We start from the raw sequence: 19,351 nt of genomic DNA, 5'->3' as shown, positions 1-19,351 counted from the left end.
AGAAAGTCATACTACTAAATGGTTAATAACTAATAAACAACAACAGGTTTGACCTTATAGACTATACCCACAAAGGTAGACAGTGTTTTTCCTTTTTTTGAATTACCTTTTAATAGTATGCATTTTTTTTTTTAAGTGTAATGTTTTTCCCAAACTTTTAACATTGATTTGACTTTTTGTTACACTTTTTAAAACAACAACAAATTACTAGAATAAAGCACCATATCCAGGTAAAACTACAAACATGACACTTTTATTGAACGTTTTTCTTCCTGAATCAGTTACAGAAACAACAGCGTTAACTGTTTTAATATTTTTTCTTTTTTTTCTAATCAAGAAATCAAGTTTCTATACATATGCATGCCTCATCACTGCACAGGCATAGCTGTGAAAACCAATACTACCCCTGTCAGCTGCCCTGCTGGAACAGTCTGAAGGCAAGAAGAATCGGGAGAGCAAAGCTCGGGGGGAGGAGGGGGGATGTTCAGATAGGCTGCCCAGGGACAACAAACTTAACATAAAGGTTTTGTGCAAATTTCACCACAGTCTACTTGATTTGTAACACAGAGACAATATTAGTCAGACAATTCTCTTTTTTTTTCAAACCTATAAGTCTTCAAACCCACGCAGTGGAAAGTATTACTAGATCCACTGAAGATGGCGTGTTGTTTCCTTTGTGGAGAATCACAGTATGTTGGACCATCCTCTGATTTTATTCTCTTTACTTCACAAAAACCAGCTCACTTTTGTGTTTTCCAAAGCACAGACATTAAGTGTGTCTTCTGATATACACAGAAATTATGATTGCTGTCACATGACCGTTACATAAATAGTTAGTATTGAAAAGTACGTCTGAGAAAGATCTTATATGTAGAAATGGTGATTAAGCATGCACAGATAGGTAGTTGACGAGTGCAAAATCTACAAAGTCACAACATGTTGTTATTCGTCCTTTTTTTGTAGTCCACACTGAGTGAAAACGTCACGAGAATTCAAATATCCCTCCTCGACAGTGAATATCAAAACGTACTGATGACCATGAAAACCCCTGAGGACACTTCTCCTTGCGTAGATCTGTTTCTGACCAGGATCGGCCCCCACACAGCTCGGACTGAGAGGACAAGCTGTGTCTGGGTATGAAGCTGGCCTGCAAGTAGCCGTCCTGTTTTAGAGTAGCCAGAGTTTGAGACATAAACAAACAGCAGCAGTTATATTTTCCTAGCTTAGGGCTGATGCAAGTTCAGATGTCACTACCATGGCTTTTGCGGATCTTATAGTGCCTTGGAAAAGTGTTCATACCGCTTGAACTTTGTCAGATCTTGTCACATAACAACCACAAACTCTTATGTATTTTATTGGGATTTTATATGACAGACCAACAAAAGTAATGCATAATTGTGAATTGTGTATTTAAATTATTTTACCAATAAAAGTCAGAAACGTGTGGCTGTAATCTGTATCTAGCCCTACTTAAAAAAAGTCCTGTGCAGAATCTGCTAAGTTGAAAAAGTCCAATTAAACGGAAGTATAAAACCAGCTGTTCTGTGAAGGCCTCAAAAAAAGAAACCAGAGAGATCAGTGAAAAATATTCGGTTAGAAAACAATAGCATATTGTAACTCTGGAGGAGCTAGAGAGATCCACAACTCAGGTGGGAAAGTTTGGTGAGGGCCTTTGTGGAAAAGTGGCAAAAGATATGACATTGATTAAAGAAATCTTGTTTCCCACAGGTTGTGTAGGGGATGCAGCAAATGTGTGGTCAGATGAGACCAAAAGTGAGCTTTTTAGCCTATATGGAAAATGAGTATAATACTGCACATCACCCTGAGGACACTATCCTCACTGTCAGACACCGCAGTGGCAGTATCATGGTGTGGGCATTCAATACCAGTAAAATATGTTAGAGCAGTCAAAAATACTCATGGGCCAACGAATATAATAAAAAAATACTAAAATCAGAAGAAAATATATAGTGATTTTTTTAACCTGCTCAACAATAAATTAAGCAGCAATATTTTTATTAAAAAAATAAAGTAATCAGATGTTTTTCTATTTAAAAATCTAAGTCTCCATCTCTATCAACAACCCGTGCTGGCGGGTCTAATTTGTATCATTCTTAACTGAAGTCAGCGGCCACACAACATCAGTCCATGGGCCACAAATGGTCCCTGGGCCGCCCTTTGCACACCTTGCGCTTACAGGCTCCAAAAGACTAACCTAACCCTGGGTCAGGGGGCTGTGTGCCAGTGTTGGTCTATCATATACTGCAATTTCACAGCAAAATATATTAGAGTTTATGGTTGCATTGTGACAACTGTGAAAAGGGGTAAAAATACTTTTGCAAAGCAGCTTATAAGTTAGTTTGTTTTACCCACCCTGCTTTTCTCTTAGTATCATAGAAATAGTCTTTGTTTACTGCATGAAGTGCCAAAGTTATTCACAGCTATTATCATTTCTCTGAAAAATAAAAACAGTGATCAGTAGATACAACCAACATAAATCCCTTTAAATGAATCGCAAAGTATCCATTAACAATAGTCCAACAAAAAAAGTAAAAGCACATCTAGTGTTGGCAAAATCATTTCTAAAACTAGCTAAAAAAATTAAGACACCAGCAAGAAAAAAATAAAAACATATTAAAAAAGGCAGAGCACAAAGCAAGCAAGTCAATCCAAAATAAAATCAGTTCTCCAGTGCGCGACTGGTGTCTAAACTCAGCCTAGTATTAAAAGAAAAGAAAAACAGAAGAAAAACATAAACAAGCAAGCAAAGCTTTACAGCACTACTATGTACACAGTTTCTCAGGTGAAACAGAGAGCTGGTGCCACAATGTAGGGAAAGCATGTAAAACAGAGACTCCAGTGAAACATGAAGTCCTTCTTGGCATAGGGACTTAGGCTATGAGAGACAGGAGGAAGATGAGGAGGAGGAGAGGCTCCCATATCATGCACACATAGAGATTGGAAAGCTATTTTCTCATATAGATTGGAGAGAGAGTGAAGAAGGTCCTCCGGCCTTCGCACCATCCCTCTAAACACCCCTCCCACCCCCCTGCATCTTCTCCTGCATTTGATCCTCCTCTTTCCACCCCACAGTGTAAACCTGATCTCGCTGTGACTCCAGAAGATCTCCACACAGCAGCAGCCTTTCTAAATATAGTCTGTCGCACTTGGACGAGTGCATCGACACCTGTGTTGTTTGTGTCGCTTCTACACCTCACTGCAAAACATTTTAGGATCAGAAAACAACTTGTGAGCGATCACAAAATCTCAAAACTCACATACTTTATGCACACAATCACAGACAGAGGGGCCAGGAGCAGGAGACCGATTCATTTCCTCACTCCGCTTCATGCTCATCTAGTGTGATGGTTTCTCCTGGCTGCCTCCATCTGCCAATGGCCACCGGAGATGTAGGGAGAGTGCAATGGTCTGACCCAGATTCCCAAAGCTGCACCTCCCCTCCTGACAACTGACGCCTTCCTCTTCCAATCACGATCTCCTCTGCTTCTTTCAAATCTCCCGCAGCAGCTCAATAGCAGCATGATCAGTTCAGGTCCTCCAGATTTACGTTTGTTGTTTCTATGCTCACTTTGTGTCCCTTATTTAGAGCTTCAGGGTTTTTATTCACAATGTGTCCATGCAAGTGGGATGTTGACGCAAGGTGAGGAGAGTTATCTGTTGTAGTCACAGACAGTGCAGGGAAGAAGAGGAGAGGAAAAGGCCAGGGCTAACAGTCCAAAGGAGGAGGAGGGTTTGTTGGAGTGTGAGAGCTGTACTGAATACACAAACACACTCATTCTCATATATAGACACCAGCAGTTTTTTCAAGAGGGCGGCACTTTGGCTCAACCCTTACCGTGTGAATGGATGGAGGACAGAGTTAAAGGTCTCTGCTTCAATGCCAGCACCGTAAAGCAGAAAAGACATCGCACCTGACAGAATAAGAGCTAGAACAGGACGAAGAGTTCGCTTTCACAGTTTTCAAGGATGCCTGCTGTTCTGGTGTGTCAGAGAAACAAATTACACCAAAAAGGAGAGATATAATAATAATAATTTTAGATATACTGGGCCCACTTCAAGTTCTGCAACTCTTCCATAAATACTTATGTTCTAGAAAGGTTTTAGCTCTGTCCTCCTTAGGCTGCCCTCTCTCATTCTCACTCACATTCGTTCTATAATTGTTTGGCACACAGTCACTGATAAAGTCTGTACATGAAAGGGCCCCGCAGGCATATGAGCCTAAGGTCCAGTCCAACTAATTGCCCCCTCCACCCCCCACCCCCCCATCCATTTATCCTGGACCCATTCCTCCTCACTCCTTCCATCTTCTTCTTCTTGCCATTTTCCATCAAACATCCTCTTTCTCCTCGCTCACCACAGCTGCCTGCCCGTGTAGGTGGGAGGGGCAGAGGGCACCTGTAGATGGCATAAAATGAGTTTGTAAATGATAAACGGTCTGGAAACATCATGTATTCAAACATGTTTAGCTGCAAAGGTTAGCTGCATTGCAAAATGCAATTTGTACTCTTTGCCAGCTTTTCTACTCTAGTTTTAAGCTTTAGTTGGGAACTTTGCCACCAGACTAAAAGATATGGGGGCCTTAATAAAGACATATTGGGTGTAAACTTTGTTTTTACATTTTTCATATATTTATGAATGGAAATTTGTTTTGCACTATATAAAATACTTGTCAATCAAAGCTCATTGCCAAGTATCTATTTTTTCTTAAAAACCTAGCTCCAAACGTTATGGAATGCATTTAAGTTAATATAAAGTTGAAAAGTAGGAAATCAATTTTAGCTGCTAGCAACCTTTAGCTACATTTGTCTTTAGAGGAGAAGCCAGACCCGCATCATCTTCTGATGTTCTTTTACTTTGACATAAGGGCTTTCTGTCTCCCTCATGTCCTCTTGAAGGTGACCACCAGCTCTAAAACCTCATAAAACAAACAATCAGTTTAGATTTGCAGCCAATATGGTAAAAACACAAAATTATTTCCAAATTATTTATCGAACCTTTGATTTTTTTCGCTTGTTGCGTAATGAATGTTTCATGAATTTTAAGTGAGATTATTATCATTTATTCTCATTTACTTTATGCAGTCTTTATGTTTTATTTTGCCAAAGAAAGTCCACCTGGCACGGTGAGTCTATGTTTAGCTGTGTCTCTTTCCTGAAAGAAGGCATAGACAGAGCTGGTGTTCTGTGTTTTTTCTGTCTTTCCCTCCTGCCCTCTCAACCCTTCATTTGGTTGGAGCAGATGGCCGCTCAAACTAAGTCTGATTCTGCTGGAAGTTTCTTTCTGTTAAAAGGGAGAAGTTATTTTCCACTGTCGCCACATGCTTGTTTATCCAATGAATTTGACTGAAATGTCTTACAATTTGGATTATATGGGACAGCATGTAAGTGGATCTCAATCAGACTATTTGAATAGACTGTATTAAATTAATTAGATTGATTTGAAGAGATACAGGACCAAATCTGATATGAATCTGATCTGTTTGTCTTATAATGCGCTTTGAGTTGACATTTATTCTTTGTTAATAAACTAAACAGCACTAAATTATCAGTGTAAGTAGTGTTTTATTTTTTACTATACAGTATTAATTGCTTTCCGTTCTATTTTATATGAGGCAGACTTTGTTTCTGTTGCAGCTCGTTAAACGCCTCTAGGACAAACTACGTATTTCTCAGACACTGACTAATCCACGCAGTAATACATTATATAGCCTGACAATAAATAGATCAAATACTACATCAAATCACACCAGTGTTTTAAGTTCAGACAGATTCTGATTTACAAAATATTAGATATAAATTAAATCAAGCTGTGCAAAAAACTGCAAAACAGTATCACTGCATTAAGTTTGCCTCAGAAGTAACACAAGTATTTGTGTTTAAAAACCAGAATGATTTACTTATTTTTTTTATTAGTGACCATAAGTACTGTTATTAGTAATACGATACATCCCAAATTATTCATATCCCTGGCAGATTTAGATTTAAAATTATTTCTGATGTAGCCAAGAAGTTTGTCTCATAGGAAATGAGACAGGTATTTCCCAAAAGACAAACAAATATAAAAGGCATATAAACAATATAAAAGGAGTAACAATTTATGCAAAAAAATCTATTTAAATATTATTAAAACATTGCAAATATTTATACCTTTCTCTCAATAATCGACAGGGCATTGCGGCTATCAAACCCTTCTTCTAATTGCTGAACAGTTTTGGCATATTTTCAATGGAATTTTGAGCGTTCATCTTTAGTGATGAGCTCCAAGTCTTGAAGAACTTCCTCCACAGATTCTCTATTAGACTCAAGTCTCCTTTCTGGCTTGGTCAATCCAAAATGTTAATATTCCTTCCAGTTAGGATAAACACGTTGGGACAATGAAAAGATTTCTTCAATCCTTAATCTGCCAGGGTTATGAATAATTTTGGCTTAACTGTATGTTAAGATGGCAGTAGTTGGAAAGTGGTCATTCTCTGCCAACCAGAATGTACACTCTTCTTGCAAACTGAGGACATTACAGTCCATCACTTGACAGAGAAATACAATTTATAGGTGATTCAAACACATTAGGGCTACTAATCACTCACACAAATCCTTTTGTGAGTTTGAGTGATGAGTGACCAAACCCATCCATGCATATGCAGAGATATGAGCGTGCAAGCACACTCCTCTCTCTCATTGTTGTGCAGTGAAGCGTGATCCGTAAGGCGCTAAGGTGCATGCAGACTGGTCGGCGTGATGGAGTGTGACAGTGGCATGTAAGCGGCGTGTACCTGTGACTGGGAAGATGTACTCACCGCTCCCCCGTTCAGGATCATGGTCATCTCTGTGGGCTGGTAGACGTTGCTGCGAAAGGGAGCACTGGGCCTGGCGCCGGTGTTACTGTTGTGTTGGCCGGCGCTGCCACCGCTTCTTAAGCCTAAGAGGGGAACACAGATTACTCATCAATTAGCTTTTTTTCCTGAGTGAAGAAACACTTCCTACGCAACAAAAATTTTCCTCCAACACCTATTTCTAGGCTCTCAGGCAAACCTTTCCTGGAGTTTCATTACTCACTTTGGCCTACATTCGCCCTACAAGCTGCCCACACAAATGATGCCCTCTAGAATATTGGACAGTGGTGTACTGTACCTGCTGTGTTCTCATCGTTGTATCCATAGCCCTGGTTCTCCACAAACTGCCGGTGAGAGAGAGGGATGTCTTCATCAAAGCTTGTCTCCCTCATCCGTGTTGAGTTCTGGGATGTGTCGAAGTAGTCTGGGGCGGTGGGTTGCGGTGCACCTCTCAAGCAGATGTGGGATTCAGGAATAGCATGGAAGATCAGCAGGAGCCAACCCTGGGCCACCAAGGCTATTGCCAGTGCCGGATCATTCCACTCCGGGTTCCTGCCAAACCACTCGTTACCATACAGGTAGAAGCCCACCCAGGCCACCCACAGCAGCAGGGACAGCAGGCAGGTCACCAGCAGCCAGACGGCATTGCAGCGCCACTGACGGATTTTCCCACACAGAGCCAAGGAGGCGGCAGTCAGGGCAGCAAGAAGCAGGGCTAGCACATAGCTGCAAGCTAATGAGAAGTCCAAAGGTAGGTAATGACAGGCAGGTCTCCCTTCCCTCATCACGGTCAGAAGTAGCCACTCGGCAGCAATGATGCCCTGTACGCCACTTAAACCCAATGCCAGGCCTGTTAGAGCACATCCGCTGGGGCTTCGGCGCTCTCGGCCCAGCCTGCGCAGCCGAACCCCCTGAATCAACAGGCAGGAGAAGCAGACAGCAAAAAGGAAACCCCACAAAGCCCTGCGGATCATACAAAGAGACTCATTCTGCTCAATTAGGTAAGCAAAGCTAAGGCCGAACAAGCCAAGGATGCCCAGGAGCAGCAGAAGAATGGGCCCCACGCCACTGCGCTTATCGGCTTCGCTGATGTGGCGCAGACGACACAGCAGGACTAGGGCAAGTAGAATGGCAGCCAGTGTCCCACTGGCAGCTACAGATTCGACCGCTACGCCCCAAATGGATTCCAGGTCACAGAGGAGGGTGTAGGGTCGCACAAGACCCCAGCCGCAGCCTTTTGGGAGAGCCTCGGAGTCGGCTGGATTCTGACCACAGGTGTGATGAGCAACAGCCAGCAGCAGGAGGACCACAGGTGGGAGTGCCATCTCTGAGAGGTTAACAGAAGTGAGGATGGACAGGAAAATGATGCAGAGCATGAAGTACAGAAAGTGGAGACAGGAAAAGGACCATGAGTCATAAATGTTTCTGAGGCATTAAAACTGAGCCGTCAGTCATTCCCTCAGCTGTCCGTGAAACAAAGCAAGCGATTGCATTTTAGAGAGGGAACAAAGGACCTAAGTTCATGCTGGGTGAATGACTGAAGTCTCTCTGAACACAAAAACCACACATCCTGTTTCCCCAGTGTCTGGCCATTCTCCTTTTCAACCTTTTTTTAGCTTAAAAAAAACCAAAACATACGATGCAAAATCTGAGGAGCTCCGATTTGCTGACTTCAACCTATTCACCATGTAAGACCAGAGTCAGAGCTGCTACAATACGGATGAATATTTCTGTTTTAAAAAAAACATACAGAGAAAAGATCCTGTCGGTATGAGCAGCTCGACTCACTATCAAGCTTCTTGTAATGTTTGAGACAATGCATAATGCACTTCACACAAGAACACTGCACCTCGAGCGCAAATACAAATACTTATGTGTACTTTTTGAAGTGTACAAAACCAGTGCCTATAGTTTACCATTTTGCCCTTTGTCAGGGTTATTCGGCACAACACACACACACACACACACACACACACACACACACACACACACACACACACAATGATTCTTCAATTTAATTGTTGGCTTTGCAGGGATGATCGCTACCTGACACGCTGTTTGTTTTACAGGCAACATAACCTTTCGGCTATCACAAAGGTAGCTGTCACAAAGCATTGTGACGTTTGTTGTGAGCTAAACAGTCAGCTTTCACAAAGCACTTTGCATTCGTGTCTGCGCTTGGAGCTAAACCTCAGATTGTTTCAGGGAGATGAACCATGGTCATAATTTGGCGTGAGAAATGTAACGGAGTCCACAAATAGACTACCGCAGTATTTGCATACCACATAAAGGACACTGGATATCCCTGGCTTCACATTCCCACTCCGACTGTCAAGTGAGTCAGAGTGGGTTATTCAGACAGAGTGCTGGGAGAGTTTCAGATAAACAACAGTTTGGTTACACAGTCAGACATGCATGTCACTTATAGAGATTAATATTTGGCTATAATGGGGATACTGGATGAAGGAGACAGACCTCAAAATTACTTATTACAACACCAGGAGTGAAACAAAATACCTGTACAATATTGGTATGTACACTCACCAGCCACTTTATAAGGTACAACTTGGTAGTACTGGTGTAATGGAATGGTTCATTATCCTGCTGGAAGCAGCCATCAGAAGATGTGCTCACTGTGATTATAAAGGAAAGTTCACGGTCAGCACCAATGCTCTGGTGGGCTGTGGCATTTAAATGATGATCAGCTGCTAATAAGAAGCCCAAATTGTTCCCCCACACCATTATAGTAACAACACCAGCCCAGACCGGTGATACACAGTGGAATGATGGATGCTTACATGTTGTTTGCCCGAAGTTCTGAATGTACCATTTGAATATGTAATTCCGATCGGTTATTGTATAAATTGGTTAGGAACATGTGAACTGTAGCCTCAGTTTCCTGTTCTTCTTCTGCTGCTGTAGCCCATCTGCATCAAGGTTTTTTTACATGTGTGATCAGAGATTTTATTCTCTGAACGCACAACATGAGACCCGTAGTTGTAGTGGGTCGTTATTAGAGCTACTCTTGCCTTTTCATTCTGACAGTCTGCCCTGTCGTATTACATCCACAAGGTCTTTTGAGTCGTCTGGCACCGTCAACCATGCCACATTCATCTCCTTTCTCTCTCATTCTGATGCTCTGTTTGAATTTCAGCAAGTTATCTTCACCACACCCAGATGCCTAAATGCACTGAGTTGCTGTCATGTGATTGGCTGATTTACTATTTGTGTTAACAAGCACCTGTAAGCCAGACGTAAATGCCATCTAATGAAGGGATTGATCATTCTCCATGTATCTTCCTTTGTGTCCACACAGAAATATTTCCACACATTTTTGTGTGGAATAAAATCCCATGCCAAGAAATAATTGTTTTTAGGAAAGTGACCTCCATCAACAGCACCTGTTCTGTTTTTACCTTGCACAGTTTTGTCAATGAGCACTGAGTCTTCTCCTGTAACAGCACCTCTTTACTGGTAGATTCAGCTGGATCTGTATTAAAACATCTCCTGGTATTTCAGAGAGTATTTCGGGGACATTAGAAGAGAACGGCCCACAGCATTACTGATCCTTCACTGAAGTTAACAGTGTGGGTATGTTGGCCTTTTCCACATATTCTTCCTATGTAGCCAAATCATGAAGCCATATTGTAACACTGCTGAAATGCATCAATGTTTAAACTACTTCCACAATGGAAAAACTGATTAGAAGGTTAAGACTTCTACTTACATATATTGTCTTGATACATTCTCATTTATTTGCACTGTAGATTAAACTCTTCCATATTTATTTGTAAGCTTTAGCTATATGTGCCCTCACATCTATTTTGTGAGTATACTTCTTAGAAACCCCCAGCAGGCCCAGCAGTGCAAGATGCATGCATGCTTTTTTGTGCACGTTTATCAGAGGTCAAAAAATGCATTTTTGTCTCCTTTCTGCAATTCTGCAGCAGCTTGAAGCCACGCAATAATCTATCACCAGTCAAAGCTTTAAGCAAAACTTTATGCAAAATGAAATACATACATACACGTGGCACAAGAACATATCTGAATAATAGTCCTCGTCTCTAAATTAGAGATACAGAGAGCAAAGGACAGAAGCAAGTAAAAGCTCACTCACTTGTCCCCTCAGCCAAATTGAATGCTCCTCCTCTACTCTTTTTCTCGCCAAATTCTTTGTCTCGCTCTGATGACAGAGACAATAAAGCTATGCGGTCAAGACGGGTGCACAACCAGAGGCTGAGGCTTGTCTCCTGAAGACTAGTGGTTTTTCCACTCAATCGTCCTCCAGCCCCATCGCTCCCTCCTGCATAGATGGTTCCACTGGCTGCTTTTTCAGTGGGACTTGGCAGACCTGTGAGCTGGAAGCCACCACAGGGCACACACACACGATCACATGAACACAATCAGCTGCACGTGCATATGTAAAATCCCACATGCTATGCTTGACACGCACATGCAGCACACATGCTACTTAAGTCCTCATATTGCTTTAATATTAATGGGTCATGTGAAAAGGAAAGAAGAGATGGCCTCAGCACAGAGGATGCTGCAGCCTGCTAATCCTACACTCCCTTCAGTCTCTATACATGTTTCTTTTTGTTGTCATTTGTTTTCTCTATTTCAAATTTTTGTTCTGCTTGAGCTCTATGCCACTCCTCCAAAGACTACTGCCTAATTTAAAAATGAGCTCTGAACACCCTTCATCTTCTCCTTCCTTCCATTTTGGATCCTTGTGTTCCTTCCTCCTCCACTTCCTTCCACTTGCCTTTATTCTTGCTGTTTCTTATGTAATTCAGGAAAGATCCAGCTCCAGCCAGTTCTGTTGCATGGCTGCTGTTTCTCAGACATTATCTTTATCTTCCTCAGTGCAAACAGTCAGCTGGCACTGAGCTCCTTCATTTTGCACATCACAAAGTTGCAAGTTTGCATGCATGCTGCGTACAAGTCCTACATGCATCCATTGGCGTGCAGATTTGATTTTCACCTTGGCTGCATGCATTATACATCCTCATGAGGACAACACACATGTATAAAACACAAATCCCCATGTGAAGCATATGCAGCATGCATTCTTTGCAGCACTGAACAGGAATACAAGTGTGAAAGGACAAATCTGCAGCACTGCAGTCATTCACATGAGCTCCAGGCTGGACAGAGAGGGATGGGAGGAGATGAGTCAAGTGGTCCAGAACAATTACAGCCTCCTATAATTATCAGACATAACACACAGCCAGATGTTGTCTAATTACTGTAGCAATGATTGGGATGATTATTGCATTTTAACGACTTGCTTCGTTTCTTTCTGTTCTCCAACGGCTTTGGCCAGATTATTTGGATAGTGACAAACTACATTTATCAGAGTTTCTAAAAATCGTTCGACAGGAATCCTACTGCTCCATCTTCAGGGATGAGTTATTAGCTTCCAAATTATTCATAAATAAAATCAGACCATCAGTTTTGTTTCAAGTTCTTTGGATCTTTTCCAGTAGTGGAAGTAGGGATAATCAAGTTGTGCTTACTACTTCTGAATCCACATTCAAAAGAAGTAAATTAATGTCTAGTTTGCTTTTTAAGTAAAACACCCACAGAGGGATGATGAATTATGAAAATGTCTGATTTACTCAAACCAATTTAGTAACTGCTTCCAGCTAATAGCATCAATAGCATTCACTAAATGAGGAGTGTTATCTATAATCCATGTAATAACTTGAAATAATCTTGTAGTAATTCTTTCTGAATTAATACACAGTACATATTAGCTGCTTTTGGAGAGCAGGGACCTTTTATTGCTTCTGCCCGCTGAAGGATGTTAGCATTTGGTTGCTTGCCCTGGATCAAGCATGAACGGGTTACAAGGTTTTAAAAAGCTACGATTTCAAGACTGCTAAAACCTTCCATCAGATCATTCCCACAATTTAAAGCCTTTTTTAATGAGATGCCAGAGAAAGTGCTGGAGTGACAAGAGTTGTCTCCTGCTGGATGGAGCATAGAGTGACATTGTACACACCCTATCCCACATGTTGCTGTGCACTACATTTAGCTGGCTGAAAACAAGCATTCCACTTTTCCCTCTTATACAAGAAAGATACAAAAAAGTTTTTCTGTTTGGAAATAGAAACCACAGATGGTCATGATGGAACATAGTGTAACACTAAAGTTGGCAAGCTGAGCATCTATAAAGCAGCTGCAGGCTCTACCTGTGTGGATATCTTGACTAATTCCCCAGCTAATATGAGCTTGTTAGGCTGCTATAAAGAGCAAAGGGTGTAATCCCTGCATATATACCCTGTATATTTACTTAAACACTCCTACCAAAGACTTTATTATTATAATGGTTTTCTTCAAGTCTGCATATCAAAATCAAAATAACAATAAATAAATGTTATAGGGTGTAATAATCAATATATGTATCAATATGTAAAAACAGAAAGAAAAAATAATAATAACTTTAATAATTTAAACATTTTACCCTCAAAAAATAAAAAAAGCATTGAAATAAACCTTCACGGATCACCTTGATGCAGTAAAATAGATTCTTACTGTAGACTGATTACTGGTATCATGGTATGCCAAGATTTTATGTTTTACAAAATTCTTTAGGTGTTAAAACAGTGATACCGTAAAATGTGTTTTTTTTAAGGGTTTCACTCCATTGTAGTCTAACAGAAGCCCATGCCTAGACAAAATAATGGCAGGATAAACGTTTTTAAATAAAAAGTTCTTATAAGTAAGGAGTTTGTTATGCTGCAGCTTTAGGACACATAAAACTACTCTCAGGTTTATGTTTGTCATTAAAAAGTAATATTTCTTAAGTAGAAAACATCAATTTGCAGCTTGAAGATTTCCAATAACCCTGAAGACTGTTGCAATTTACTGGGAATTTTAGAGGCTAAACTTATCTTGAATATCCAAATAGAAAAGCTAATTAAAATTCATGCACACATTTTCTAACAAGTAGAAATCCCTCTACTTTTTGTTAAATTGGCATTCCGGAACTCTGCCAGGCATAGGTCATGATTAATTTAAATTAATTTAAATTTCTAGCGTATCTTCAGTAGTAGTCAAATCTGAAATTGTCCCAACAAAGTAGGAATTGTTTTCGTACCACGTTCACAATTGTTTCACTCTGTCTGAGACACTCTGCAAAAGAAAACAGCAAAGATTCTTACAAGAGTTTCAGGTCTGGGACTTCTTGAGCAGATATGATAAGCCTCATATTTACCTTCATGACAAATTTGTTACACATAAACTAAAACCACAAAAACTCTTCGGATTTTTTTCTTTCTTTATGCTTTTCTTTATTTATTTTTTGATCATTTCAGTTTCTGTATTATCAAACAGACTTCTACAGAGTGATTGCAAACATGTGCCTTTACACAGGAAATAATTGCTCCTCCTTTGTCCTTCACAGCTGCGAGTTACATTTACAAAAGATCAAAATAAAGAAGCAAAGAAGAGCACAAGTGAGGAATGTAGCAGTACAGTACCCACTAATGGTATTCAGGTAATCACTGTGGATCTTTGTTTAATTATGAAAGTACACGCATCATTTTTTACCATCTAATGGTACATAATTGTACTTTTAATAATGTGAAAGTGAGTAAAAACAGATAAGTTCTTGATACAGAAGCTGCTGATTCTTCCAGGCTTCAATATCATCTTCAGCCTTTCAGAGCAGAGTTTTTATGCTCTCACGGTGCATGCGTAGGTTTTCTCCGACTACTACGGCTTCCTCCCACATTCCCAAAATATGCATGTTAGGTTCACTGGTGATTTTAAACTGAGTGTAGGCGTGAGCAAATGTGGTTGTTTCCCATGGATTTTTTTTTTTTTTTTCAGAGTAGGACCTAATTGTAAAGTTTTGGATGCTAAGCTGCTCTTTTAAAGGTAGAGAGAAGAAGATGGAAAATATGTTTTTTGAAGCGTTGTGTAAGATGCAGTGATGTTCTCCTACTGGCGTGAACTAACCCTAACCCTGGAATGATGAAGCTTTTCTGATTTCATTCTATGAGGATTTTGCAGATATCTGAGAGGGAGGTTGGAAAATAAGATTCAGAAAGAAATATGATAGGAAAAAGCAACAGATAATTAAATCCCTGCTTAAAAAGAATAAGATATTTCCAACCCCTTGGGTGCCATTTTATGGTAACTGTCAGCACATATTCATCCCTTCTCAAAGATCCCTGGCCCCCCTAATTATCTCTCATTATCATTTAACTGGGCTAACAGCAATACCATATGCTAATTGACTTCACAATTAGCAGAGCCAATGTTACATTTCAACCCTTCTACCCCCTCCTTCCTCTTCTATCATCATAACAGATACAGTATGGGATGACCGGTCGGATGTGATGGCACGCAAAAGTGTATCCGAAGAACCTTCAGCTCCGATGTCATGTGTTCTGATATGATTAAGCATCTTCCATTATAGATCGAGATCCGGAAAGAGGATGAGTGGTGGGTTGGTGGTGGGGTGGGGGATCAGACTGGGTTTGAGAGCCTGATAGTGATCAGAGGGGAAGGAAGACCAAGGAACAGCCAGATGCTTGGAGGAGCAGTGAGCCACTTGTAGTGAGTGTGTCTGTTTGTGTGGGTGTGTGTGTGTTGGAGGAGGCGGTGGGGGCATGAATACAAATGCATATACGAGACAAGAAGCGGAGAAGTTCCTACGTACATAACACGACCTCATAAAGAAACACATGCATACAGTTCCTTACAAAAGAAACCTGTGCTGTGCATTTGTATTTACCCCTCTTTACTTGCACTCCAAAATTATTTATGGTTGACTGCCAAGAAGAAAGCCATTGTTTAAAGAAAAACAAGCCCCATTTACATTTTGCCACAAGCCTTCTAGTGGACAATAGGAAACATGTGAAAGAAGGAGATTTTGTCAGATGTTACCAAAATTAAACAAATTTGCCTAAATGCAAAATGCTTTGTGCAGCAGAAAGTTCAGCATGCACACCAGGCACCTATTACTCTTACAGTGAAACATGGTGGTAGCAGTATCATGCTGTGGAGGTGCTTTGTTCAGCACATACAGGGAAGCTAATCACAGTTGATATAAAGATAGATGGAGCTAAATTAATAAGACTATTCTGGAGGAAGACCAGTTAGAGACTGCAACAGACTTTACCCTAGGGCAGAGGTTCACCTTCCAGTAGGACAACAGCCCTGAACAAACACCCAAAGTTACGGTGGAATAGTTTACATTAAAGTATTTTCACATGCTAAAATCGCCCACTCAAAGTCCAGACCTAAGTCCAACTGGGAATATGTGTTAAAAATTTATATGTTTCAGTCTTAGTGCAAAGCAGTGGAAGACCAACCCCAAAAGTGTTTCAGCTGTAATTGCGTTGAAAGGGCAAGGCCCTCGGTAACCTTGGAGGAGCTGCAGAGATCCATAATTCCAGTGTAAGAATCTGTTGACAGGACAACCACTACTTGTGCATCCAAAAATCTGGTTTGAGTAAAGATTGTTATAAAGAAGCCAATCAGAAGAAATCTTGTTTGTAAACAGGTGGAAGAGGATGGTCTGGTCAGATGAGCCAAGATGGAAGTCTGTGGCTTACCTTGAGAATCTGTGGAAAGACCTGAACATTTATGTTCACGGGCACTCTTCATCCATTCTGACTAATCTGAGCTATTTTGCACAAGAATGTATAAAATCTGTCTAGAAGTGCAAAGCTGTCAATGACCAACCCAAACAAGTTGCAGCTGAGACTGCAGCAAAAGGTGATTCTACTACTGAATGAGAGGGGCTGAATACAGATGCACGTTACGCTATTTGAATTTTTATAAGACAAATACTGTAAATGTAAAAACCATGTATCATTTTTCCACTTTACAGTTATGCACCACATTATTTATCAAACATGAATTGTAGTAAAATGTATTGAGGTTTATGGTTGTAACCTCGGGGGATTAATGTGTTTGCCAGGCACTGTGCAGTAATCCATACTGGGTACATATGGCTTCAGTCTGGAGGACAGTAGTGCCATCTTCTCCCAAGAGGGGGCTAACTAACTGATGAATTCACAGTCCGAGAATAAACAGCTCCACTCAGATGATATTGATTCACGAGGGAAAACAGAACACAATGAAAAAAAGGCCCAGGAGGTTTTGGAGAGCAAATCCTGCACTGACAACAGGCTCATATGCCTTATAGTGTCCTACAGAAAGTCTGACATGCAGGTCCCTGCAAAATGCTTCAGTAAAATTAGACTCTAAGGTGCAGAGCTGGAAGAAACACATCTTCTAAAGGTGTCTCCCTTTAGATTTCAGCTGACCTGCAGGAGCAGCTAAAAGCATTCGCACATTTAGAGTAAGCTCGTTTTCTTCTTTTCTTTCTTTTTCTATTCTCTCCACACCCCTATCTCGTTTAACAATAAAGGCCACAGGGGAGGGTCCCTGGAGGTTCCAGAAGAGTGTGTTTGTTTGTGTGGGGACAGAAGCTATGAACCATTGTTACTGACTTGTGTGAGTGTGTGAGATCCAAAAATAGGGAATGGTATCCAACATGGAAGCTGGAGAATAGAGAGGTGATTGACACCCCTGAAACCCCCATTCTTCCCTTCATAGTGTGTGATGTGGGATGAAAATGGAGGCGCAGCCAAAAGACACAAACGTCTTTATCTTCGTGAGAAAAGAAAAGTGCACAAACATTGACTGGGGTCCTACATGGATTTGAGTTGCGTTCGCTTTTGCTAAATGCACTCTTAAGGTCAAGAACATATGTGTCCACACAGTCTCTCCACATCACACACATGCATTTGGTGCATAGACATCCCAGTTTCTCTCCCCCAAACACTGCCACTGATGCAGCTGCCATCTTATTTAGGACAAATCAACCAGAATCCAAATAAAACCAGATCCTCTGGAGGATGTTTAAAACACAGACCTCTAAATAAACCAGGCGCACGGATCTTCACACTCCTCCCCAGCCCTCTGATTTAATCAGTCAGCATTCTACAACCAGCACCTACCTCGATCGATGTAAACAGATGTGATCTAGTATGAAGAGGGCTTCACTGTTGCCAGGTGTGATGGGGTGCTGAATGTTAATTGAAAAATGTCACATTTCGGATTGAGCTCAGCTCGCTGCGTTTGACGTTTCTCTGTCGATCCACATGGACTCCAAAGCAGTCGAGAGCCCGGAGATTCAGCCCGTCAGAGCCAAAAGTCCGAACCGGAGAAGGTGTCAGAGTTAAAATACAAGGCAGATTCCGTATCCTTACAAAAAAACAACTAAATCCTTTGTTCAGTGGTGTGCATGATCTTCTCCGCGACAGAGCGACTGAAGACGATTTAAAATCCTCCCATAACCAAGCGGGTCCACCCTTCTTTTCTCTCCGTTATTGTGCTGATTCTGCCGCTGAGTTTCGGGCTTGACGCTCGCAGCTCCCCGCTGACCTTCTCCCGACTGAACGCATCACCAAAACAGCGCTCCGCACAACGTGCGTAAAGATAATCCCGCTACGCACCCGAGCGCGCACACGCACAGAAAGTGACATCTCTCCACACCCTGAGCGCGGCGGCGGACTCCTCTCTGTCCTTCCCTCTCTGTAACCGCCTCACTCTGATAAATGACTTGTTTACAGGCATGTGGTCAGCTTATAGGTTACCTCCCTGCAGGAGACAGCGAGTCAACTCCTAAATCTGTTGTCTTTATACTAATTAAAGTGTGGACACGATTGAACTCCCTGAATTGCTACCATAGCTGTCATATACAGGGCCCTGCAAACGTATTGGCATTCCTTTAACTCCATATTTTTCATGTTGCTGCCATAAACGTTAATGGATTTTATTGGGAGTAGTGGAGGGAGAGCATCTGTGAACAGGAATTTTGAAGTCTTGCTGCAGGTATAGAAATCGAGTGGGCCACTCCAATACATCTGCATATATATTGATCTATGCAGGTGTTGTAGCTCTAACTAGATGTTTTGTTGTCCTACTGGAAGGTGAACATACTGTATGTCCATGCCTGGCCTTTTGCAGCCTCTCTGGAAGTGTTTAGGATGAACAGTTAAGTAACATTTACTCACCAAAAAGTTGATCAAGTAATTACCCTGCACAAACAATGATTAGGAGGTTATTTTTTTACTTAACCAATGTTATTTTTACTATGCGTTTACTGCACTATTAATACTAATGTTGAGCTAGCTAAAAAACTATTAATATCATTGTCACTTTTGCTAGTAATCTGTAATTTTCTTTCCCATTGTTACCTTTAAAGTTTTTTGCCCCTATTACATTTTGGTGTATGTTTTTAGTCAGAGTCATTTGTACCTGTGTTTAGCTTGGACTCATAGCTACCTGCTTATTATTAAATGATGTAAAGTCCAGTTTACTATCATGTTATTACTCCACTATCATATTTCCTGTTGCTTGCTTACATTTGTTTTTCGAAATGCAGAGTTAGCTAATGAATTTACAGCGAATATAATTTCTTTAGACATTCAATTTCATTTAGTTTTTTTCTAGCCTCAAGGAAGACACATC

The 19,351-nt window shown here is 41.0% G+C and overlaps 1 protein-coding gene across 2 annotated transcripts; it reads right to left on the bottom strand.

The window, feature by feature from the left end:
* Positions 1-231: 231 nt before the first annotated feature.
* Positions 232-18,433, bottom strand: LOC124863371 (G-protein coupled receptor family C group 5 member B-like). 2 transcript variants are annotated; one of them, XM_047357726.1, is made up of 4 exons: positions 17,836-18,433; positions 7,149-8,177; positions 6,791-6,936; positions 232-4,416 (listed from the first exon to the last, which is right to left on the bottom strand). In XM_047357726.1, the coding sequence occupies exons 2-4, from the start codon at positions 8,173-8,175 to the stop codon at positions 4,372-4,374; spliced, it is 1,218 nt and encodes a 405-aa protein (XP_047213682.1). In that variant the 5' UTR covers positions 8,176-8,177; positions 17,836-18,433; the 3' UTR covers positions 232-4,371. The 2 variants fall into 2 exon arrangements, with proteins under 2 accessions (XP_047213682.1, XP_047213683.1); XM_047357727.1 differs by having other exon boundaries at positions 6,815-6,936; positions 17,836-18,432.
* Between the last annotated feature and the right edge of the window lie 918 nt (positions 18,434-19,351).

The sequence above is a fragment of the Girardinichthys multiradiatus genome, chromosome X, assembly GCF_021462225.1.
Source record: "Girardinichthys multiradiatus isolate DD_20200921_A chromosome X, DD_fGirMul_XY1, whole genome shotgun sequence".
NCBI lineage: Eukaryota > Metazoa > Chordata > Actinopteri > Cyprinodontiformes > Goodeidae > Girardinichthys > Girardinichthys multiradiatus.
The sequence above is the reverse complement of the archived record's forward strand: the minus strand, read 5'-3'. Positions and strand labels throughout refer to the sequence as shown.